The 25,513-nt window shown below is 38.7% G+C and overlaps 1 protein-coding gene across 1 annotated transcript in view; it reads right to left on the bottom strand.

Moving 5' to 3' along the window:
- Positions 1-6,802: 6,802 nt before the first annotated feature.
- CFAP77 (cilia and flagella associated protein 77) overlaps positions 6,803-25,513 on the bottom strand; it is a 229,178-nt gene continuing 210,467 nt past the window's right edge. The window contains exon 6 of the mRNA XM_007475199.3: positions 6,803-7,749. Within this exon, the coding sequence (XP_007475261.1) occupies positions 7,627-7,749 (123 nt within the window). The 3' untranslated portion in view covers positions 6,803-7,626. The remainder of the gene's footprint in view (positions 7,750-25,513) is intronic.

The raw sequence follows: 25,513 nt of genomic DNA, 5'->3' as shown, positions 1-25,513 counted from the left end.
GAGTTAATATCCTTTATTTTATATTCTTCAAATATCCTTCAAGTCATGTTATGAATGCATAATATAATATTGTACTCATATAAATCTAGATAGCACCCCCCCTAAAGTGAGATCCCTTTGAAAGGAATTTTTTTTTAGGTATGCTAGTAAATAATTATATATTATCATATGAGTATATATGTTTTGTGAAAGTCTCCATTTCTTTTAACTGAAATACCATATTCTTATAATTACTATTCTTGTTCTTTTTCATTCTCTTCACAATTTTCCCATAATATATACTGAGAATAGAATTATAGGCTCTACTCTAGTTTCATACAAGTCATATTTGGGAGGGCAGGCAAAGTATGCCTATATTTAGACCAATATAGGCACTCATTTACAATTTACAAAGTATTTGTCCCACAACTTTGTGAGTTAGATAAGTACATGTTTTATTTGGTCCCTATTTACATCTGAGAAAGCAGGGATTCAGAGGGTTGAAGTAACAAAGCTAGTAAGCAGCTGAGCCAGAACTCAAATCCAGGCCTTCTGACTAGAGTTTATTTCTCTCTCCAGCATCCTGGAATTCCAGTAAATGCTCTACTACTTATAAATAACAAACACTATATCTCCAATGCTCCCTACACACTTAGGTCCCAGCTCTGCCACTAGTAAAGCTACTCCATGGCACATTGGTAATTGCAGAATCTCAGAGATAAAGGGACTTCAAAGATCATCTAGTCCAGACCTGAAGAGGAATCCAGTTTATAACAATCTCAGCCCAGTTATCCACTTCTTGCTGATAGACCTGCAGAGATGGAGAGTCCCTAATTCTTGGGGATAACTACCACTTCATTTCTGGACAGCAGGTATTATTAGGAAGTTTTCCAACTGTGGATGGAAGTACTCTGACTTCTGTGGCCTGCTAAAAAATGAAGATACGGATATAGGGATCATTATCTCTCTGTGTCTCTCTCTGTCTTTCTCCTCTTCCAGTGTCTCCTGACTCTGTTTCTGTTTCTTTTTTTTTAATTTCTGTCTCCCTCTGTCTTTGTGTATTTCTATTTCTGTGTGCCTCTGTCTCTCTGTATCTGTTCTGTTTCCCCTTGCATCTCTCTCCTAACCCACTCTTCAGTTTCCCCTTCCCCCTCTCTTAACTTTGCCCTTAACTTCAGAGTGAAGCCTAGAAAATTTTAAATTCTGTTTTAGGTTTATATCCATGAGAATATAGAATCTAATGCTGTAAATGGCCTTAAAGAAGCTCTAATCCAATAACAAGGAAAATGACTTGCCCTGGGTCACAAATAGTGTCAGAACCAGGATTATACCAAGGTCTGACATCAAATCTAGTGCCACAATATTGTTTTTAGTAGTGTAGTTCACCTTCTCTCCCAACTCCTCTCACTAATTTTCCAGGCCAAATTTCAGTTTCTCACTAAGTGAGTAATGGACACAAGCTCCTAGGACAGGGACTGTGTACGCTTGTTTAGGTGGAACACTGGATAGAGTGCTGGGCCTGGAGTAAGGAAGATGAGTTTTCCTGAATTAAAAATCTGGCCTCAGACACTTACTAACTTGGTGACCCTGGACAAATCACTTATCCCTGTCAGCCTCAGTTTCCTCATCTGTAAAATGTGCTGGAGAAAGAAATGGCAAGCCACTCCAGTATCTTCCCCATCAAAACCCCAAATGGGGCCATGAGGAGTCAGACATGCTCAACAACAAAAGAGATGAAGTACTTAGTGCCAAAGAGATAATGATACCTCCTTCCACCACACTGCTATTTTGGGGGGATGAATTTGGCATCAGGAAGTAATAAGAGCCTACATTTATATAGTGTTTTAAAGCCTGAATTGCCAGCTCTCCAATCCTTCCCAGTCTTCCTTAGTAATACTGGGGCCTGAAGTGATTATAGATAATGGTAGCGATAATAACTCCCATTTATATAGTGCTTTAAAGTTTGTATTGTTGTTTGTCCTTCATTTCCAAAAAGGATCAATGGCAGCATGGGGTGATGTCTTGACTTGCTCACATATTGGATTTATGTGAGGCAGAATTACGATCATTAGCCTCCGCCTCTCTTCCAAAGTCCTCAAAGACCAGTGGCAAGACAAAAGACAGGACAACTTTCAGTGGCCTGAGATGCAGTGGTTGATCCTGGCATCTTCAATGTCTGACCAAGCTCTAAGCACTCCACAGTACCTTCTTCTTCTTCACTTATGTTACTTTTTGATTACCAACATAATCTTCAATTCAACACAAATTTATTAAGTATCCGCAACATGAAACCTAGTAGAAGAAATGTCATATCACTCCTACTATCAATTAATCAATAAGCATTCATGAAGCTCTGGGGATTCACACTTTGGGTTATTTGGAGATCTAGACTTTTGATATAATTGGTGAAGGGAACTGCTGGTCTGCAGATTCCCTATACCAATCCTGACCAACTGTTGTCATATTTTACTTTTGCATTGTGAAATGAGGTCTGCTTGTTTCAAAAGTAAGTCTGCAAAATTTTAACTGCTTATTTTGTGCCCTAAGAAAATCTATAAATCTTACTCCTCATTTTTGATGAAGAAGTAGGGGATCTTTCTCTGTCTGCCCTGGGGTGATAAGCCTGCGGTTTCATTAACATTGCATGAGTATATGTTTGAATACTTTGATCTATTGTTCATTCTACCAAGCCAAAAGAGTATACATTGAGATTGGTACTGCATAGGTGCTAATTGCTTTAAATGTGTTCTTTCCCTTAAAGTTTTGATTCAAAGATTCAAGGAATTTCTTAATACCACAGTCTCAGTTTTCTATTTAATAGCTTTAGGCTCAATGTGACTTGCCTGGAGAAGACCAAGATATTTCTAAATATTGCTTTTATCCATTGGTTCAATTTGACTTCTGGCTTCCAGTGCAAAGTCTTCAGTCTCTATTGGGGCACACTAAGAATTTTATGGAGTGCCAATGACATTTGGATATCACTGGAGAATGTTTCCATAAAACGAAATAGATGTTTAATGCATTTTTCATTGGTAACATTACACTTGATGTTATACAAGTGCATCAAATGATTAATACTGTTTTGATACCACTCCCTCTTTGACTTGATGGCCTTCTCAGTTCTCTTCAGGAATAATGATAATGGACTTAGGATCGTAATAGGATTAAACTGCCTTCCTAGAATATGCCACATTTCATATCAATTCTTCTTGGCAGTATTGTGTTGGGGAAACGTTTAAAATAGAGAACTGTTTTGTGTGTTAGCATGACATAGCCTAGCTTGGATCCATTTGAACTATTGCATTATGTGACTAATCCATGAGTGCGGAATTGAGTCAAAAGTCTTGTTACAATCAATAAAGGTGATAAATGTTACAGTACTTGTGTGTAGATTGCACAATCATCATCAAATCAATAAGTAGTTGTTCTTTATATCTCTGTGACTTTTTGGCTGGTGTTACCATCTTTTGACAGTCAATTTGTAACACCATCTTTTTAAGAAAGCTGGGACCAGTCTTGCATCAGAGAGGAAGCTAACAAAGGGTTTCACTAATTATTTAGGTACTACTGTGAAGGGTCCTGGATCTTATCTGGATCTATCACTTTCTGACTCCATAAGGTTTCAATCAACTCCTTTGAAATAGCCATTCTGTCATTGTATGTATTAATGGCATTCCGGGTTTTTATTTCACAGTTGACCCAACTTGAACTCTCACTATGTTTGACTTCTGTCAACACTACATTATGTAAATAAGGGGATTGGACTCATAAGGCCCATTCTAGCACTGATATTCTGTGTCCTCAGGTCTGTCCCAGCTCTAACATTATATGGTTCTGAGGGTCTAGGGGCTGTCACTGGGTGACCTACAAGTTATAATGCAAATCTCTTACTCCCCAGCCCCAAATACAAATTAGCATAGATCCCTGTTATTTCTTGCTCACTGACCCCAGAGGACTTAAACATTCCAGGCTTACTAACTGAAGGTTGGAAGGAGCTGGCAGAAAAAGTCCTCCTTAAAAGTTTACAGGTTGAATATTTGATAAACTGGTACTGTAATCTAATTAAATGCTCAACTTTCCCCACATTTTCTAGATTTCCTAGCTAGAAAAAAAAAAAAAGAAAAATCTGAAGGCCTATCACTTCTCTGTGCCCTTAGAGATCTCTCTCTTTTTATGTTTATGTAGAAAGTGATAAGAGTTTGGGTCAAGGACCCCATATCAAACTGTGGTATGAAATAGATTTATTCAATTCATTAAGCATTTATTACATACTTATTTTTTTTCCCTTAAAACCCTTACCTTCTGTCTTAAAATCAATACTACATATTGGTGCCAAGACAGAAGAGTGATAAGGGCTGGGCAATGGAGGTTAAGTGATTTACCCAAGGTCACACAGTTTAAGTTATTAGGCTATTTCAGTTGTGTCTGATTCTTCATGACCCCACTTGAGATTTTCTTGGAAAAGATACTGGAATGGTTTGCCAGCTCATTTGACAGGTGAGGAAACGAAGGCAAACAAGGTTAAATGACTTTCCCAGGGTCGCATAGCTAATAAGTGTCTGAGGCTGAATTTGAACTTCAGTCTTACTGACCTGAGATTTGGTACTCTATCCACTGCACTACCTAGCTGCTTTAGACTCTGCCAGGTTTTAAACATTAGCCTATTATGTATTTTATGCTCCTTATGTAAGGAGCCACTGAAGATTTTTTGGTAGTGGAGTAACATAACCCAACTTGTGCTAATATTAGGAAGATAATTTTGACAGCAGTGTGAAGACAGGCCAGAGTGGGGAAAGGTTGGAAGTAGTGAAACCAGTTGGAAATTATTAGATGAGTGTAGACATGAGAAAGAAGCTAAAGATTCCAGTGCTTGGCTGAGGCCCATCAGGAAAAAGAGTGAAAGACAAAAAAGGATCTTGCCAGGATGGAAGAGAGCTTCAGAAGGCCCAGTTAAATCTACCTGCAAGCTGTGAAACCTCACCAATAATTAATGCTTGGTGGGGCCAGGAAAAGGAGCTGGCTGGGTGGAAACTATACCAAATCTCAGAGTGACCAGTGGGTGGCACTGTAAGACAAGGAGAGGCAGATGTGGGGCTGCCTATACAGGGCTTTGGGGAGCAGTGTCTGGGGACGTGAAGGATATAGGACTTTGAGAAGAGCATTCAGGAACAGAGTTAGCTGCACACAGAGCAATACATCTTCCCTTTGCTATCAGCCTTTTACTGTTCTGTTGCTTGGACAATAAATAATTTGATAATTTATTGCCCTAAGCCTTGGCTTTCCTTTGACCTAAGAGAGAGAGACCGAGCCTCACGTATTGTCTCCCTGCACCTCTTTTTGTAAGATGACAGTTTCTATCACACTTTGAGGAGGAATGGGTAAATTTCTGGATCCTCAAAGTGCTCCTTTGCCCTTTTCTGTCATCCTCTAGTTTGTATATCCACCATGGCTTGGAGATTCCAAATAAGTACCATATACTACTAGGCTTTAAGTTCTTTTGCTTTTTGTCACACCTATTTGAGCATAAGACCTTTCGTTCTCTAAATAAAATGATGTTACTTAAGCCATTCCTAAGAATCCATATGGAATTTTCTGATTGCCATTTCAGTCCATGAACCAGATACTTGAGGGTTAGTTACCCTCTCAGTCAGTCTATTCCTTTGTGATCCATTACATTGTTTTCAGCTTGATCTAAGTGTCTCTGTTCACCTCTAGATGAAGTGCACTGTCTAGTAGTTCCTGAAAAATTAGGCTAAAACTCATTTCCCTACTTGGAAAGTGTCACCCAGAAGATACCAAATTCCATTTTGGTACTATCTTAGTTGCTTTACACACCACTGCATGTGATATACTGGCCCTGATTCCCAAAACTTGGACCATAGTGCAATAATGGAGCTTTTATGGCTGATGGAACCATACATAGGCCCAGAGTTTGCCATCATGGAGCACGTAAGCTGTCAGAGGCAGTGACCTCAAAGAGCCCAAACTGCTATTTTCTCTTATGATCATCTGGCCTTTGGGAGTCACTTTAGTGTTTCTGAAGAATATGATCATGGAAGGTAACATATTCATTCTAGGATGAGCTTCTACTAATAAGTCCTGGACTTAGTTCTTCAGTTTAGTTACTATAGAACATGTTCTTTCAGAGTTAGGAGAAGCAGCCTGAGTGTCCCACCCGGAATATTCATGGACTAATAGACTCCTAAAGTAAGAGAGGGAAGGAATCTTAAGAGATCAGCTAAAGAGGGTAATACCTGGTGGTCTGTGGAGGCTAATCCAGCCATCATCCGAAGCCTCGTGCTACAATGAACCTCAGAGCACTGGCCTTGCTGGCTGAAGCCATAAGGTCTAGGTATGTCTTCACGACTTACTAATCATTGGCAAATCATTTCTCTGAGGCTTAATTTCCTCATCTGTAAAGTGAGGATGATACTATTCATATTATTGACCTCAAAGGGTTTGTTGTGAGAATCAAATGAAATAATGGATGGAAAGCAAAGTGCTTTGTAGGCCTTCACTACCTGCTGCATTGAGCAGTGGGTGAGAAAAGGGGGAAGGATAGAGATACAAAGTTGAGATCAGAAGAGCATGGGGCTAATAGACTAGTGTGTAGTTATTAACTAGTAGTTTTTGACATTTTAATCAGAGTGGGAGGAGGGGAAGTGAGAACAGTAGGGGCCCAACCACTTTGATCTAGACATTTGGAATATGTCTACTTTGCTGAGAAAAATCCCTATATGAAATTCCTGAATTTTCATTTGGTTCCATCATTAGTGTGGTAGGCATATTATTAAGATATTCAAATATAGACATGAGAGAGGAATGGCAAATCAAGATATTTAATTAAAATACAGAACTCTGGAATCTCTATATATAAGCTCTGACAAAAAATACTGGAGAACGGGCAGAAGGGGGGGCTTCCATAATGTAAAAAATGACCAAGGAGATCAGCCAGAACACTTGCATATTGAGAACACATTCCTGTGACCCTCTCTCTTCCTTGGAAGTCTCTCTTTCTTTAGGAAGGATTCTAAATAATGTTAATCCCTAGCAACCTTCCCATAGATAAGGGATACTGGAATGGCTTGGGAGACTGAGAATAGGAATAGTCCAGATCATAAAAGTTCCAATGACTTCATAGAAGGATCCATGGTGAACTGGAACTCCCATGCATATGATCATAAACCCAAAGAGGAGAACTAAGGTTCAGGAGAGGAAACATGGGATCTCAAAGCATGAAAGCCAATGTGTTTGTTGTTCATAGCCTTGAATGTTATAGGGCTGTGGGATCTGACTCTGGCATTGTTCCTTGGATGAATGCCTTGAAATTCAAGTTCTTCACATCAAAAGAGGATATGGGAATAGAGGATGGGCTAGACTATTGATTTAGAATTGATTTAGTGAAGATGATTCTCCAGTGAGAAAATAGGAAGGAGATACTAGTGCATTTTGACCTAGAAAAAATAGGAAGTCATCAAATATCATTGGCTTGAAGGCTGATTCTGAAGTCCTTACAGAGCCAGAATCCCCATCAAATGACACAGGGATTTTGTCTCAATAAGGGCAGAAAAGGGAAGCCCACCATTCTCTAGTCTATCCAGAGAATTTCCTATCATACTAAAAGGGCTTCTAATAAAAGTCAAGAGTCTAGGGATGGGTGTAGTTGCCCAGATGCAGGGTTCCTTGACGTGTCGAGAATTCATCATAGTGGGCTTTGTATGCCCTATGGCGAGCTTTCTCATTTGGAAATGTGTTAAGATTGCAGCTCACCTGTAGAAATAAAAGGAAAATGGGTTGGCACAAATGATTAAAGGAACAATATCACCTCATCCTTGAAGACCTCCTTGCCCCCTGCTATCCTGCTTTTTTAGAAGGAATAAGCATTTCTATATAGCACCTACTATGACTCAGACATTGCGCTAAGTACTTTTCATAAACATTACCTCAATTTGATCCTCGTAACAGCCCTAGGAGGTAGGTGCTATTATTATCCCCATAGATAAGTGACTTACCCAGGGTTACACAGCTGGTATGAGGCTAGATTTGAACCCTAGAACAGACACCAAATGCCTTTGTGTTTGACATAAAACTTACCGGGGGCAGCTGGGTAGCTAAGTGGATTGAGAACCAGGCCTAGAGACGGGAGGTCCTAGGTTCAAATCTGGCCTCAGCCACTTCCTAGCTGTGTGACCCTGGACAAGTCACTTGACCCCCATTGCCTAGCCCTTACCACTCTTCTGCCTTGGAGCCAATACACAGTATTGACTCCAAGACAGAAGGTAAGGGTTTAAAAAAAAAAAAAACTTACCACACAGAAACCTAATGCTTGTTCATCATGTGATTACATTTTCCTTTCTTTTCTTCTCTTTTCCTTTCTGTTCTCCTCTGCTTACAACTTTTTTCCTTTTCTCCTGTCTTCCTTCTCTTTCTCTTCTCCTTCCCTTTCTTCTCTCCTTTAATTCCTATCTTTCTTTTTCTTATTCGTGCTTACCAACATCACATTTTCCATTGAAAATTGTGAACATTTAGAGATTTGATGGCCCCTACTTAGAGATGAAATGTAACACTAGCAATAGTAGCCTAAAGTAAACCATCACAAAATGACTGCCCTTGTGCTGCTGCATTCATCTTCTCAGCATCATTTGTGGAAAGTAACAAATGACTGAGTAAAGCATCAAGAAGGAAAGTATATATATGAAATAGTGAAATGTGAAATGTTATAAACTGGCAGTTCCTATAAGTTTAATTTGTGTTTTAAAATATGTTAAATGTATCTCCCCATATAGGCAGCTGCTTAATAAGTATTATTTTAAAATGTACTGGAATCTTATTGAAAGAGAATCTTATACTCAACATTAAACACTTACTATACTGCTTTTCCATGATTCAAAGAGCAAACTAGTCACCATGCAAAGGGAGAATTCCTGATCGGTTGTCAGTACTCCCTAGGATTCTAGGTAGAAATTTTGTACTAATTAGGCCCCCCAAAATTGTTATGGAACACATAAAACATAAATACTAAGTAGAAGAAATGTTTCCAGCTAGATCTGAGTATCCCCAAATGGAGCAATGTCCCCAAAAGTTCCCGGGTGCAGATGATCCCATGTTTTCTCATCAGGGAACTGTCACTGGCTTGCTCAAAAACCTTTAGTGGTTCCCTATTGCCTGAAATTTTAGGGAGTGTGTGTGTATGTTTTAACTTAACATGAGCTTTTGTATAAATGTATTGTCATCACCTTTGAAATTTATAGTTTTAGAGAGTTACCTGTGGTGCAAAATTAAAACTACTTAGTCCAGTATTTAAGATCCTCCACAACTTCTATTTCCAGACTTATTTAATAATATTGTCCTACACTTACCTTGAAATCAAATTGGACTACTTATTCTTCTCCAATCTCCTTTTTCTTTTCCTTTCCCAATGCTGCACAGTTATATAGACTAACCTCATATTTAGAATATACTACCTCACCTCTACTGAAATTCTCCTCTTCCTTCAAGACTAGATCAATGACATCTATTTTCACATAGCCTTCTCTGATCTCCCCATTGCAATTTGAGGAGGGTTTCCTAGAGTCATTGTTGGGATCTTTCCTTTGCCCCTTATTCTCTACCTTGAGTTTTGCTTACTTTGTGTGATTGTCCTATTCCTGTTTTATCTTAGTAGATTTTATGTTCTTTGGTAGGAGAATTCTTGCCTTATCTTATTGGTGAATAGTGAGGTTGGAATCCAGGCCTCCAATACTTCTAGTTGTTCCTTTTCCCAGGGTCCTATGACACAACCATTTCTTCCAGAGACTTGGACTTCACCTCTAGGTTTTTCAGCTCTGATAGGTAAGCTTTTTGCCTTATCTGGCCAGGGTCCAGGCCTCTATGACCCTTTCCAACCATTTCCTCACAGTGTTCTGGCATATATACTCTCCTCCTCCACCATATCACCTCTTCTTTTCTAGTTTATCTTTATGTGTTTTCTTCCCTTATTAGAATGTAAGCTCCTTGAGGGCAAGGGCTGTCTTGCTTATTTGTACTCCCTGTGCATGGATAGAAAGCACTTAATAAATGGTCTTCTCTGTCTTCATTTGTCTTCTTTCTCTCTTTGAGAGCAGAGTTTGCATTATTTTTTTATCCTTGTATACTCAGTGCCTAGCAAAAGTACTTAGCAAAGAGTAGGTTCTTATTGAAAGCTTGTTGGATAGAACTAAACTGAATTAAAGATAATCTGAATAATAGTAATAATAACTCACATTCATATGATGCTTTAAGGTTTGCAAAGCATTTGTTAGCAGCTGATGGAACTAGAGTATCTAGCATGCTATGTTATTTTAGTCAAAATCCAAGAAAAAAATGCACTCCTCTTTAGAAGGCAACATATAAGAAAGAAAAATCTGCCGGTTAAGATGGCGGCTTAGAGAAAGCTGAAGTTCAGATCTCCGGAAAACCCTTCCCGACCGATCTCAAACTAGAAGCTCCTAAGGCGCCGAAATTCAAAACGATCAACAGCACAGACCCTGGGAACCCTCCTCCTGGACCTGGACCCGGTTCAAAAGGTACGGCTCCCCTTAAAAGCCAGAACCCGAAATCCCTCGGACCTCAGGGGTAGGAGCGCAGAGTCCAAGGCTCCCGAAGCGGCAGCCGCGCCCGGGCTCAGAGAGCAGGGTCTGAGGAACAACAACCCTCAGGGTCTTCTACCCAAGTCCCAGTCCGGGTGAAAGTTACTGCCTGGGGCCTCCGCTGCAGAGAGCTGGTCAAAACAACAGCAACCCTCAGGGCGGGCAAGACAGCCTCACGGGCTGGATCCTGCTATCCAAGTCTCAGTGAAAGTCTGTGCTCTCGGAGCTTGGGGAAGCGGCAGCCCATCCCCCCCACAGGCCGACGAAACAGCCTCACGGCCAGGGATTCTGAAGGCAACTTCCGGAAATCGAGCCAGGGGGAGAGTGTGGCCTCGTGGTCCGACCCTTCCATTCCAGTTCCAGTGAGGCATATTCAGTTTAACCCAGGGAACGCTCATAGAACCAACATCTGCCCAGGACTAAAGCCTCTGATCACCAGACAAAGACAAGAAAAGCCAATCCTCCACGTTCAGAGATGACAAATTCCACAGAAGCACAGAAGCCCCAAAATACCAAGAAAAATAAGAAGAAAGGGGCGACTCTGGACATATTCTATGGAGCCAAAATACAAAATACAGAGCAGATAGAAGAAGATATACAAGAAAATTCTCCAAAATCTTCCAAAGGAAATAGAAACTCTCCACAAACCCATGAAGAATTTGAATCAGAAAGGACCAAAAAGATGGAAGCCCTCTGGGAGGAAAAGTGGGAAATGATGCAAAAGAAATTCACGCATCTACAAAACCAGTTTGACCAAACTGTAAAAGAAAACCAGGCTTTAAAGCAAGAACTAATAAAGCAAAGCCAAAACACCAAGAAATTAGAAGAGAACATAAAATATCTCACCGACAAGGTGATAGATCTGGAAAACAGGGGGAGAAGAGAAAATTTAAGAATAATTGGACTCCCAGAAAAGCCAGAAATAAACACCAAACTGGACATGGTGATACAAGATATAATCAAAGAAAATTGCCCAGAGATTCTAGAACAAGGGGGCAATACATCCACTGACAGAGCTCACAGAACACCTTCTACACTAAACCCCCAAAAGACAACTCCCAGGAATGTAATTGCCAAATTCCAAAGCTATCAAACAAAAGAAAAAATCCTACAGGAAGCCAGAAAAAGACAATTTAGATATAAAGGAATGCCAATCAGGGTCACACAAGACCTTGCAAGTTCTACGCTGAATGATCGTAAGGCATGGAACATGATCTTCAGAAAGGCAAGAGAGCTGGGTCTCCAACCAAGAATCAGCTACCCAGCAAAACTGACTATATACTTCCAAGGGAAAGTATGGGCATTCAACAAAATAGAAGACTTCCAACTTTTTGCAAAGAAAAGACCAGAGCTCTGTGGAAAGTTTGATACCGAAAATCAAAGAGCAAGGAATACCTGAAAAGGTAAATATTAAGGAAAGGGGAAAAATGTTATCTTCTTTTACTCAAACTCTCTTCTATAAGGACTACATTTATATCAACCTATGTATACTAATATGTGGGGAAAATGTAATGTATAAATAGGGGGTAAAGAAAGACCAAATAGAATAATGGTTCTCACACAAAGATTCACAGGGGAAGGGGAGGGGAAGAAAACTCCTATAAGAAGGAGAGGAAGAGAGGGGGGGGTTACTTAAACCTCAATCTCAGGGAAATCAACTCTGAGAGGGAAAAACATCCAGATCCATTGGGATCTTGAATTCTATCTTACCCAACAAGGGTAAGGAGAAGGGAAAACCAAGGGGGGGAGGGGGAGAGGGAGAACAAAAAGGGAGGGAAAGAGAGGGGGGAGGGGGAAGGAACAAAAAGGGAGGGACTAAAAAGGGAAACATCAAGGGAGGGGACAAGGGGGACTGATTCAAAGTAAATCACTGGACTAAAAGGTAGAGCCGAAGAAGAAAAGGTTAGAATTAGGGAAGGCAATCAAAATGCCAGGGAGTCCACAAATGACAATCATAACTTTGAACGTGAATGGGATGAACTCACCCATAAAACGTAGACGAATAGCTGAATGGATTAGAATCCAAAACCCTACCATATGTTGTCTTCAAGAAACACACATGAGGCGGGTTGACACCCACAAGGTCAGAATTAAAGGATGGAGTAAGACCTTCTGGGCCTCAACTGATAGAAAGAAGGCAGGAGTGGTAATCATGATATCTGATAAAGCCAATGCAAAAATAGACCTGATCAAAAGGGATAGGGAAGGTAATTATATTTTGTTAAAAGGGACTCTAGACAATGAGGAAATATCATTAATCAACATGTATGCACCAAATAATATAGCACCCAAATTTCTAATGGAGAAACTAGGAGAATTGAAGGAAGAAATAGACAATAAAACCATACTAGTGGGAGACTTAAACCAACCATTATCAAATTTAGATAAATCAAATCAAAAAATAAATAAGAAAGAGGTAAAAGAAGTGAATGAAATCTTAGAAAAATTAGAATTAATAGACATATGGAGAAAAATAAATAGGGATAAAAAGGAATACACCTTCTTCTCAGCACCACATGGCACATTCACAAAAATTGACCATACATTAGGTCACAGAAACATAGCACACAAATGCAAAAAAGCAGAAATAATGAATGCAGCCTTCTCAGATCACAAGGCAATAAAAATAATGATTAGTAATGGTACATGGAAAACCAAATCTAAAACCAATTGGAAATTAAACAATATGATACTCCAAAACCGTTTAGCTAAAGAAGAAATCATAGAAACAATTAATAATTTCATCAAGGAAAATGACAATGGCGAAACATCCTTTCAAACCTTTTGGGATGCAGCCAAAGTGGTAATCAGAGGCAAATTCATATCCCTGAAAGCTCATATTAACAAACAAGGGAGAGCAGAGATCAATCAATTGGAAATGCAATTGAAAAAACTCGAAAGCGATCAAATTAAAAACCCCCAGCAGAAAACCAAATTAGAAATCCTAAAAATTAAGGGAGAAATTAATAAAATCGAAAGTGATAGAACTATTGATTTAATAAATAAGACAAGAAGCTGGTACTTTGAAAAAACAAACAAAATAGACAAAGTACTGGTCAATCTAATTAAAAAAAGGAAGGAAGAAAAGCAAATTCACAGCATTAAAGATGAAAAGGGGGACAGCACCTCCAATGAGGAGGAAATTAAGGCAATCATTAGAAATTACTTTGCCCAATTATATGGCAATAAATACACCAATTTAGGAGAAATGGATGAATATATACAAAAATACAAACTGCCTAGACTAACAGAAGAGGAAATAGAATTCTTAAATAATCCCATATCAGAAATTGAAATCCATCAAGCCATCAAAGAACTTCCTAAGAAAAAATCCCCAGGGCCTGATGGATTCACCTGTGAATTCTATCAAACATTCAGAGAACAGTTAACCCCAATACTATACAAACTATTTGACATAATAAGCAAAGAGGGAGTTCTACCAAACTCCTTTTACGACACAAACATGGTACTGATTCCAAAACCAGGCAGGTCAAAAACAGAGAAAGAAAACTATAGACCAATCTCCCTAATGAATATAGATGCAAAAATTTTAAATAGGATACTAGCAAAAAGACTCCAGCAAGTGATCAGAAGGATCATTCACCATGATCAAGTAGGATTCATACCAGGGATGCAGGGCTGGTTCAACATTAGGAAAACCATCCACATAATTGACCACATCAACAAGCAAACTAGCAAGAACCACATGATTATCTCAATAGATGCAGAAAAAGCCTTTGATAAAATACAACACCCATTCCTATTAAAAACACTAGAAAGCATAGGAATAGAAGGGTCATTCCTAAAAATAATAAACAGTATATATCTAAAACCAACAGCTAATATCATCTGCAATGGGGATAAACTAGATGCATTCCCAATAAGATCAGGAGTGAAACAAGGATGCCCATTATCACCTCTACTATTTGACATTGTACTAGAAACACTAGCAGTAGCAATTAGAGAAGATAAAGAAATTGAAGGCATCAGAATAGGCAAGGAGGAGACCAAGTTATCACTCTTTGCGGATGACATGATGGTCTACTTAAAGAATCCTAGAGATTCAACCAAAAAGCTAATTGAAATAATCAACAACTTTAGCAAAGTTGCAGGATACAAAATAAACCCACATAAATCATCAGCTTTTCTATATATCTCCAACACAGCTCAGCAGCAAGAACTAGAAAGAGAAATCCCATTCAAAATCACCTTAGACAAAATAAAATACCTAGGAATCTACCTCCCAAGACAAACACAGGAACTATATGAACACAACTACAAAACACTCGCCACACAACTAAAACTAGACTTGAACAATTGGAAAAACATTAACTGCTCATGGATAGGACGAGCCAATATAATAAAAATGACCATCCTACCCAAACTTATTTATCTATTTAGTGCCATACCCATTGAACTACCAAAATACTTCTTCACTGATTTAGAAAAAACCATAACAAAGTTCATTTGGAAGAACAAAAGATCAAGGATATCCAGGGAAATAATGAAAAAAAACACATATGATGGGGGCCTTGCAGTCCCAGACCTCAAACTATATTACAAAGCAGCAGTACTGGCTAAGAAACAGAAAGGAAGATCAGTGGAATAGACTGGGGGAAAACGACCTCAGCAAGACAGTATACGATAAACCCAAAGATCCCAGCTTTTGGGACAAAAATCCACTATTCGATAAAAACTGCTGGGAAAATTGGAAGACAGCGTGGGAGAGACTAGGAATAGTCTCACACCTCACACCCTACACCAAGATAAATTCAAAATGGGTGAGTGACTTAAACATAAAGAAGGAAACCATAAGTAAATTGGGTAAACACAGAATAGTATACATGTCAGACCTTTGGGAGGGGAAAGGCTTTAAAACCAAGCAAGATATAGAAAGAATCACAAAATGTAAAATAAATAATTTTGACTACATCAAACTAAAAAGCTTTTGTACAAACAAAACCAATATAACTAAAATCAGAAGGGAAACAACAAATTGGGAAAAAATCTTCATAGAAACCTCTGACAAAGGTTTAATTACTCATATTTATAATGAGCTAAATCAATTGTACAAAAAATCAAGCCATTCTCCAATTGATAAATGGGCAAGGGAAATGGATAGGCAGTTCTCAGATAAAGAAATCAAAACTATTAACAAGCACATGAAGAAGTGTTCTACATCTCTTATAATCAGAGAGATGCAAATCAAAACAACTCTGAGGTATCACCTCACACCTAGCAGATTGGCTAACATAACATCTATGGGAAGTAATGAATGCTGGAGGGGATGTGGCAAAGTCAGGACATTAATTCATTGCTGGTGGAGTTGTGAACTGATCCAACCATTCTGGAGGGCAATTTGGAACTATGCCCAAAGGGCGACAAAAGAATATCTACCCTTTGACCCAGCCATAGCACTGCTGGGTCTGTACCCCAAAGAGATAATGGACACAAAGACTTGTACAAAAATATTCATAGCTGCGCTCTTTGTGGTGGCCCAAAACTGGAAAACGAGGGGATGCCCATCAATTGGGGAATGGCTGAACAAACTGTGGTATATGTTGGTGATGGAATACTATTGTGCTCAAAGGAATAATAAAGTGGAGGAATTCCATGGAGACTGGAACAACCTCCAGGAAGTGATGCAGAGTGAGAGGAGCAGAACCAGGAGAACATTGTACACAGAGACTAATACACTGTGGTATAATCGAACGTAATGGACTTCTCCATTAGGGGCGGTGTAATGTCCCTGAACAACTTTCAGGGATCCAGGAGAAAAAAAACACCATTCATAAGCAAAGGATAAACTATGGGAGTGGAAACACCGAGAAAAAGCAACTGCCTGAATACAGAGGTTGAGGGGACATGACAGAGGATAGACTTTAAATGAACACTCTAATGCAAATACTATCAACAAAGCAATGGGTTCAAATCAAGAAAACATCTAATGCCCAGTGGACTTACGCGTCGGCTATGGGGGGTGGGGGGGAGGAAAAGAAAATGATCTATGTCTTTAACGAATAATGCTTGGAAATGATCAAATAAAATATATTATAAAAAAAAAAGAAGGGAAAAAAAAGAAAGAAAAATCTAAGGAAAGAAGTACAAACCTTTTTGGTTAAATTTTTATGTAATCAATATTTGAGCCTTCCCATCTTTCTCAAGGAATGAGGGAAAACATCTCTACATCTACCATCATCTCAGAAATATCTAACCACAAATAAAAGGAAACTAACAGCTGTACAACCCTTCCCCTAAAATGGACTCTTCTGGCAAAGCAATGGTCTTCTTCAAAATTATTTAGGAAGGCAGAGGATGGAGGCATATGCCTGTACTCCTAGCTAATGGAGAGCCTGAGGATGAAGAGTTCAGTTTATATTGAGTTCTGTAGTTCTGAGCATAGTGGGCTGTGAAACAATAAAGAGGGATCCTGGGAATGGTGCCTAAGGAGGCATGAAATGGGCCAAGATTTTTAGCAAAGGTCTGGAGTTAACTAGAATAGGATTGAACCTATGAATGGTTCCTAAACTTCCAGCCTGGTAGAGTTTGGGAAACTCAATCTTAAAAAAATAAAAAATAAAAACCTAAAACTACTTAAGAAGGGAATGGGGTGAAAAATCTTCAAGTTACTTTTGATTTTGGAGGGAATAGCTAGAGAATTCCCTCCTCAGGAAAGATCAATGTTCCCTAAAATGACTTTTCCTCCTACAATGTAAGCCAGGAGTGTAGCCACCTGAGTGTCAGTAGAGGATTCAGTTAAGTTTATGGGTGTCTAAGGCATAGTCAGAAGAGAAGGAAAAAGTGAGAACAGAAAAGTAAAAACAACATGGAAAGAGGATTTAGAAAGGGTAAAATATGCATAACAGAAAAAAGGCTGGGTTTGGAGCCAGAAGACCTTTGTTCGAGTCCTAATAACATAATAGTTGTATGATCTTGGAAATCATTTGTCCTGTCAAGATTACCAAAACTAGCTATCCATCCACTAAGTCACAATGGTGATCTCTCTAACTGTTAGATGAGAATCCCCATTGTTATTATGATTAGTGTGCACCTAGTGGAGAGTAATCTTAGGAACTATGAGGACACAGTTAGACACATATAAAAGACAAGTCAGGCCCACTGAGGAAAGCAGCCATGCTTGCCTGAGATTGCTGGCAATCTCTCACACAAAGGCACTGCTGATCTCAGCCAAAGGTCATCTTCAACCCCGAGTCCCCCCTCACTCTGAAGAGCAAAGAAATCTTTGTAATATCAAGACTGAAAGTACCAAACCTGCCTAAGTATGTGGAATAGATTAGTTATCATTCTTTCTCAGCTTCTTTACATCTATAATAGCAACTGTGGTAACGTTCTTGTGTGAAGTCATTTTCATAAACATTATCCTGTGGGAAAGTAACACCCCCTCCCCAAGAATGTTGTAATGCTTAGCATTCTACTCTCTATAAAAGTCTTTCTCTTTGTCCTATGAAATGGAGTTCATGGACCTCATGCCTCTCTGTCTGGCCCTTGCTTTTTTATCTCTTCATCTATTTCTAGATCTCTAGATCTACCTCTCTCTTTTTCTATCTATTTCTTTCCTCAATGATGGAACCCTGACACTCATCTCATAGTGCCCCCAACAGGAACTACTCAGGGGACCCCAAGGTCAAATCACACTCTATAAAATGGTTCCTTCCTGCCCTACCTCTGCCAATTAACCAGCCAATCTGTAAGCATTTTTTAAGTACTAACTATGTGCCAGGCAGTATACTAACCACTGATGATACTAAGAAAAAGCTAAAACAGCCCATGACCTCAAAGAAAAGGGGGAAAGCCCTATTTGTACAAAAATACTTAGAGCAGCTCTTTTTGTGGTGGCAAAGAATTGAAAATCGAGGAGATGTGCATCAATTAGGAAATGGATGAACAAGTTGTGGTATATGATTATGATGGAATATTATTTATTGTTCTATAAGAAATACCAAACTGGATTGGTCTAAGAAAAACCTGGGAAGATTATATGAACTGATGCAAATCAAAGTAAATAGAACCAGGAATATATTGTACTCATTTAACAGCAATATTGTAAGGATGATCAAATGTGAAACATTTGGCTACTCTGATCAAGAAAATGATGATAATTCCAAAGCTGTCATGATAAAAAAAAATGCTATCAAACCCCAGAAAGAAAACTGATGAACTCTGAGTGCAACCTGAAGCATAATTTTCTCACTTTCTGTTTTTCTTGCAGTATAACCAATATGAAAATATTTTACATGATTTCACTCATGTAATTGATATCATATTGCCTGCCTTCTCAGTGGCTGAGGGAGGAGGTGGAAGGGAAAGAATTTGGAACTCAAAATTTAAGAAGAAAAGAATGGCAAAATAAGAAAATAATTAATTTTTTATTTTTAAAGACGATGATACAAATGCTATCTACCTCCAGAGAGAACCCATGAACTCTGAGTGCAGTTTGAAACATACTCTTCTTTATTGATTTTTCATGATGTTTTAGTGTCTTTTCTTTTGCAGTATGGCAAAGTTTTGTATGGTTTCATATGTATAATTGATATCATATTGTTTGCCTTCTCAAGGGATAGGGAAATGAGAGAGAGAGAGAATTTGGAACTCAAAACGAATGTTTAAAATGTTAACATGTAATTGGGAAATATTTAATGAAATAAATAAAATATTTAAAAAACAATCCCCTACCCTCAAGGAGTTAATATTCTACTGAGGGAGAATATGTGAAATGGAGCTTAAAGAAATAGTCCAAAATGAAAGTGGCTATGGGAACGAAAGGGGGAAAGGCCTCCCTATTTTGTTTTGATATTGATTGGAAGAAGTTTATATGACTCTCTTTTGTCCTTCTGATTATTACCACTAAGCAGCTTCAACTACAATCTATCTTCTTAAAGGAACCCACTGGCTAGAGAAGACCCTTGAATTTTACAGGACACATAACCTGCTCCCTCCTCAACACCTGACCCAACATTTCCATTAATTATACAGATATTACTCAGCAGTCAGGCAGTGTGAACAGATGTAACAGATCATTAGCAAACTGCTTTGGATCTTAGTATTTAATCATTCACAGCCATTCATTGAAGAAAACTGAAGCTCTGATCATATCCCAGTCATCTCCACACATTTCCTTAAGAGTTAAGAGAGGGAATGTGGCACAATAAAAAGAGAACTAAACTTGGAGTCAAGAGACTTGGTTTGAATGTGTGGCTCTGAGCAACTAACTTGCTTAACCTTTTTGAGACTCAGTTTCTTCATATGTAAAATGGAAATAATGAGATTCATACCACCGGCCTCAGAGCTTTGTGGTGAAGTCAGCACTGTGAAAGCCTTGAAGAGCTTTGGTAATGGAAATTGCTAGTATTATTACTATGTTCTGAGCTTATTGGGGGAATACAAAGTTGGATGCAAAATGGTCTCTGGCCCTCAAGGAGTTCATGGGGAGGCATGAAAAGTCAAATAACTGTACAGAAGATGTCTCAGAAAATCCTTTGTGGTACACTGTCCTAACAATACCTAACAGTAAGTGCTATGAATTCAAAGGAGGGAGGGAGGGAGAGGGAGAGGGAGGGAGAGAGAGAGGGAGGGAGGGAGAGAGAGAGAGAGAGAGAGAGAGAGAGAGAGAGAGAGAGAGAGAGAGAGAGAGAGAGAGAGAGAGAGAGAGAGAGAGAGAGAGAGAGAGAGAGAGAGAGAGAGAGAGATCATGGTGGATTGAGGTGGTCAAGAAAGGCTTCATAGAGAACAACTAATCCCAATATTAAACAAACTATTTGACAGAATAGGCCAAGAAGGAGTTCTACCAAATTCATTCTACGACACAAACATGGTACTGATCCCAAAGCCAGGCAGGTCAAAAACAGAGAAAGAAAACTATAGACCTATCTCCCTAATGAATATAGATGCAAAAATCTTAAATAGGATACTAGCAAAAAGACTCCAGCAAGTCATCACAAGGGTCATCCACTATGACCAGGCAGGATTCATACCAGGAATGCAAGGATGGTACAATATTAGGAAAACCATCCATATAATTGACCATATTAACAAGCAAACTGACAAAAATCACATGATTATCTCAATAGATGCAGAAAAAGCCTTTGATAAAATACAACACCCATCCCTATTGAAAACACTAGAAAGTATAGGAATAGAAGGGCCTTTCCTAAAAATAATAAACAGTATATACCTAAAACCATCAGCAAACATCATCTGCAATGGGAATAAACTAGAAGCCTTCCAATAAGATCAGGAGTAAAACAAGGATGCCCATTATCACCTCTATTATTTAATATTGTACTAGAAACACTAGCAGTAGCAATTAGAGAAGAAAAAGAAATTGAAGGTATTAAAATAGGCAATGAGGAGACCAAGCTATCACTCTTTGCAGACGATATGATGGTTTACTTAAGGAATCCTAAAGAATCAACCAAAAAGTTACTCGAAATAATCAACAACTTTAGCAAAGTTGCAGGATACAAAATAAACCCGCATAAATCATCAGCATTTCTATATATTTCCAACACATCTCAGCAGCAAGAAATAGAGAGAGAAATTCCATTTAAAATCACCCTAGACAATATAAAATCCTTAGGGATCTATCTGCCGAGACAAACACAGGAACTATACAAACACAACTACAAAACACTTTCCACACAGCTAAAACTAGATCTAAACAATTGGAAAAACATTGATTGCTCATGGGTAGGATGAGCTAACATAATAAAAATGACAATCCTACCCAAATTAATTTACTTATTTAGTGCCATACCCATTGAACTACCAAAAAACTTTACTGAATTAGAAAAAACCATAACTAAGTTCATTTGGAAGAACAAAAGATCAAGGATATCCAGGGAAATCATAAAAAAAAAATGCAAAGGAAGGAGGACTTGCAGTCCCAGATCTCAAACTATACTATAAAGTGGTGGTTATCAAAACAATTTGGTACTGGCTAAGAGACAGAAAGGAGGATCAGTGGAATAGACTTGGCGTAAATGATCTCAGCAATACAGTTTATGACAAACCCAAAAACCCCAGCTTTTGGGACAAAAATCCATTATTTGATAAAAACTGCTGGGAAAATTGGAAGTAAGTATGGGAGAGATTAGGTTTGGATCAACACCTCACACCCTACACCATGATAAATTCAGAATGGGTGATGACTTGAACATAAAGAAGGAAACTATAAGTAAATTAGATGAGCACAGAATAGTATATATGTCAGACCTTTGGGAAGGGAAAGATTTTAAAACCAAGCAAGACTTAGAAAGAGTCACAAAATGTAAATAAATAATTTTGACTACATCAAATTAAAAAGTTTTTGTACAAACAAAACCAATGTAACTAAAATCAGAAGGGTAGCAACAAATTGGGAAACAGTCTTCATAAAAACCTCTGACAAAGGTTTAATTACTCAAATTTACAAAGAGCTAAATCAATTGTATAAAAAATCAAGCCATTCTCCAATTGACAAATGGGCAAGGGACATGAACAGGCAGTTCTCAGCCAAAGAAATCAAAACTATTAATAAGCACATGAAGAAGTGTTCTACATCTCTTATAATCAGAGAGATGCAAATCAAAACAACTCTGAGGTATCACCTCACACCTAGCAGATTGGCTAACATAACAGCAAAGGAAAGTAATGAATGCTGGAGGGGATGTGGCAAAGTGGGAACACTAATTCATTGCTGGTGGAGTTGTGAATTGATCCAACCATTCTGGAGGGCAATTTGGAACTATGCCCAAAGGGCGATAAAAGAATGTCTGCCCTTTGATCCAGCCATAGCACTGCTGGGCTTGTACCCCAAAGAGATAATAAGGAAAAAGCATTGTACAAGAATGTTCATAGCTGCACTCTTTGTGGTGGCCAAAAATTGGAAAATAAGGGGATGCCCTTCAATTGGGGAATGGCTGAGCAAATTGTTGTATATGTTGGTGATGGAATACTATTGTGCTCAAAGGAATAATAAAGTGGAGACATTCCATAGAGACTGGAACAGCCTCCAGGAAGTGATGCAGAGCGAAAGGAGCAGAACCAGGAAAACATTGTACACAGAGACTGATACACTGTGGTACAATCGAAGGTAATGGACTTCTCCATTAGGGTCAATGCAATGTCCTAGAACAACTTGCAGGGATCTAAAAAACACTATCCACAAGCAGAAGATAAACTGTGGGAGTAAAAACACCGATGAAAAGCAACTTCTTGACTACAGGGGTGGAGGGGATATGACTGAGGAGAGACTCTAAATGAACACTCTAATGCAAATACCAACAACATGGAAATGGGTTTGAATCAAGAACACATGTGATACCCAATGGAATCTCGCGTGGGCTATGAGAGAGGTGGTGGGAGGGGGGAAGGAAGAAAAGAAAATAATCTTTGTTTCCAATGAATAGTGTTTGGAAATGACCAAATAAAAATTAAAAAGAAAAAAAGAAAGGCTTCATAGGAGACTCAGGACTTGTGTTGGATTTTAAGTGGATAAGCAGAGAGGAGTAGCAATGTAGTATTCCAGGTAGGGGACCTGGCTTGAATAAAGGCACCAGACGTGAGAATATGTAGGACTTATTCTTGATACAGGTGAGTAGTTTCCCATCATCAAGGAAAGTTATCAGAGATTGTATCGGTTTACAAGTGAGTTGATTCATCATCAAAATGGGAGAATTAGTGATTAGATCCATTTCTTCTCTTGTAGTATTTTTCCAGAGAACCTAAAACACTTCAGAGGCATCCTACCCAAAGTCTAGCCATTGTCCAAGAAACCCATATAGGGCCCAAGAAGGGAATGGACCATCCCAAGGCAAAAGATTAAGGTAGTCCTGAGAGTGCTACACTCCATAGGTCCATTTTGCCAAACTTTGAATAGGACAGAATTTGAATTGTAATCTTCAATAGACTAGGAAATCCTACTTGGGTAGGATGCCTCTGAACTGTTTTAGGTTCTCTGGAAAAATACTACAAGAGAAGAAATGGATCCAATCACTAATTCTCCTCTTTTGATGATGAATTTACTCACTTGTAAACTTATACAATCTCTGATAATTTTCCTTTGATGATGGGAAACTACTCACCTGTCTTGATTCTTTAGGTAGGTGATCTCGGGTAAACTCTATATTCTTACTGGGCCTCAATTTCTCCATCTGTAAAATAAGAACATTGGACTAGATGGTTTCTAAGATCTCTTACAACTCTGACAATCTATGTTCTATGAGTTGAGAGAAGGTTGCTGCTCAGCACAGAAGCTGACAGCCTGTTATGCTCTCTAGCCAATCTCCCCTAGAAATAGCCATCTTAAGTGGAAAAGAGGAGGCTAATTAAATTGCAAGCTTAAATCACCTATGTAGGCATGACCCCAAAGACCTCAAATTTGAGGACACAGGCTACCCAGGAACAAGGAATTCCTTCTGAGCTGCTTCTAAATTAAGTCATCCAGAATCTGTATCTGCCTGAAGCTAAGAAAATGTACTGGCTTTGGCAGAAGGCAGTTTCACAGAAAGGAACTCTGAGGTGATATAAAGTCAATGTAGGTAAATAAGGCAAGATCCTCTCTGACTATTAACAAGGATCTAGGACAAGGGCTTCCACATTGGCTGGCAAAATTAAATGAATCCTAATAAACCAGATCTAACTGGGCTTGAGTGCCCACACCTACACTAACACATTGTTTTGGTTCTGAAATAGATTTGTATTTGGATGTTCTTAGGAGGAATCAAGATTTTTGTTCACTCTGGTCTACTCTACCTCCAAAAGGCCGGGATTGACTAGTCCCTGCGTGGAATTGCCCTATCCAGAGAAGTTCAGACTATATCGATCACTCTTGGGACCAAACCACCTCCACACCAACTGCATTGCCCCTCAAGGGTACCTCCTTCCTCTCCCTCCCTCATCCACTTCTTCCCTATCCCCATCCAAATCTTCTTAACGCCTTGTCTTCCTCAATTAGAATATAAGCTTGGTATGTGTCTTCTTTCACAACATGATGATTGTGAAAATATGATTGCAAAAAAGCACATGTATAACCCATATCATATAACCTACTGTCTCAGGGAAGGGGAAAGAGAAAGGGGGAGGGAGAAAACTTAGATGGCAAAATATCAGAAAACCATTCTTATAAATCATATCAAAATATAATCTGAAGAAAGTTTTAAAGAAAGAACAAAATTAGAATATAAACCTTTTGAGGGTAGAGACTTGTTTTCTTTTCTGGATCTTATATCCCTACTACTGCACCTGGGGCTCATTTAGTAAATGTTTCATCTCTTTCTAGCTCACAGAGAACTGCTTGCTGTTTACATTGCTGCTCTGCTATTATTTAAGATCATAGGCACAGGATTTTATACCTAGAAGGGAACTTAAAATATAGAATATTAGGACACAGAATAGAAAATGTTAGAGCTTGGAGGGAAGAATATAGATGTCAGAGGATGTCTGAACTGGAAAGGGCCTTAGAACATAGAATTCAACTGGAAAGGTGGAACCCAGAATGTTAGAACTTTAAGGAATTTTGACCTTAAATATCATCTGGACCCATTTCTTCTTATAAAGATGAGGAAAGCTAAATCCCAAAGAAAGGTCACATATCTGGTTCCTGGAGGCTTTGAGGTGGTACAACCAGTCCTGGAATAGTCAAAATCTGATTTCAGGCCTGGCCTCAAGATACTTATTAGCTATGTGACCTTGGGCAAGTCATTTAACCTCTCTGTTTGTCTCAGTTTCCCTGACTATTAAATGCAGATAATAATAGCAACTAATTCCCAGGGATGTTGTGATGAGATAATATTTGTAAAGCCCTTGCCAGAGTAGGTGCCTAATAAATATGTTTCCTTCCTTATCCAGGTTATCAATAGAACCCAAGTTTTCTGACACTCAGCTCAAAAGATTCACCACTACACGAAACTGAAATTACTTACATTCAC

Source organism: Monodelphis domestica, chromosome 1 (genome assembly GCF_027887165.1).
Source record: "Monodelphis domestica isolate mMonDom1 chromosome 1, mMonDom1.pri, whole genome shotgun sequence".
NCBI lineage: Eukaryota > Metazoa > Chordata > Mammalia > Didelphimorphia > Didelphidae > Monodelphis > Monodelphis domestica.
Note: the sequence above shows the minus strand (reverse complement) of the source record. Positions and strands in the feature narration are given on the sequence as shown.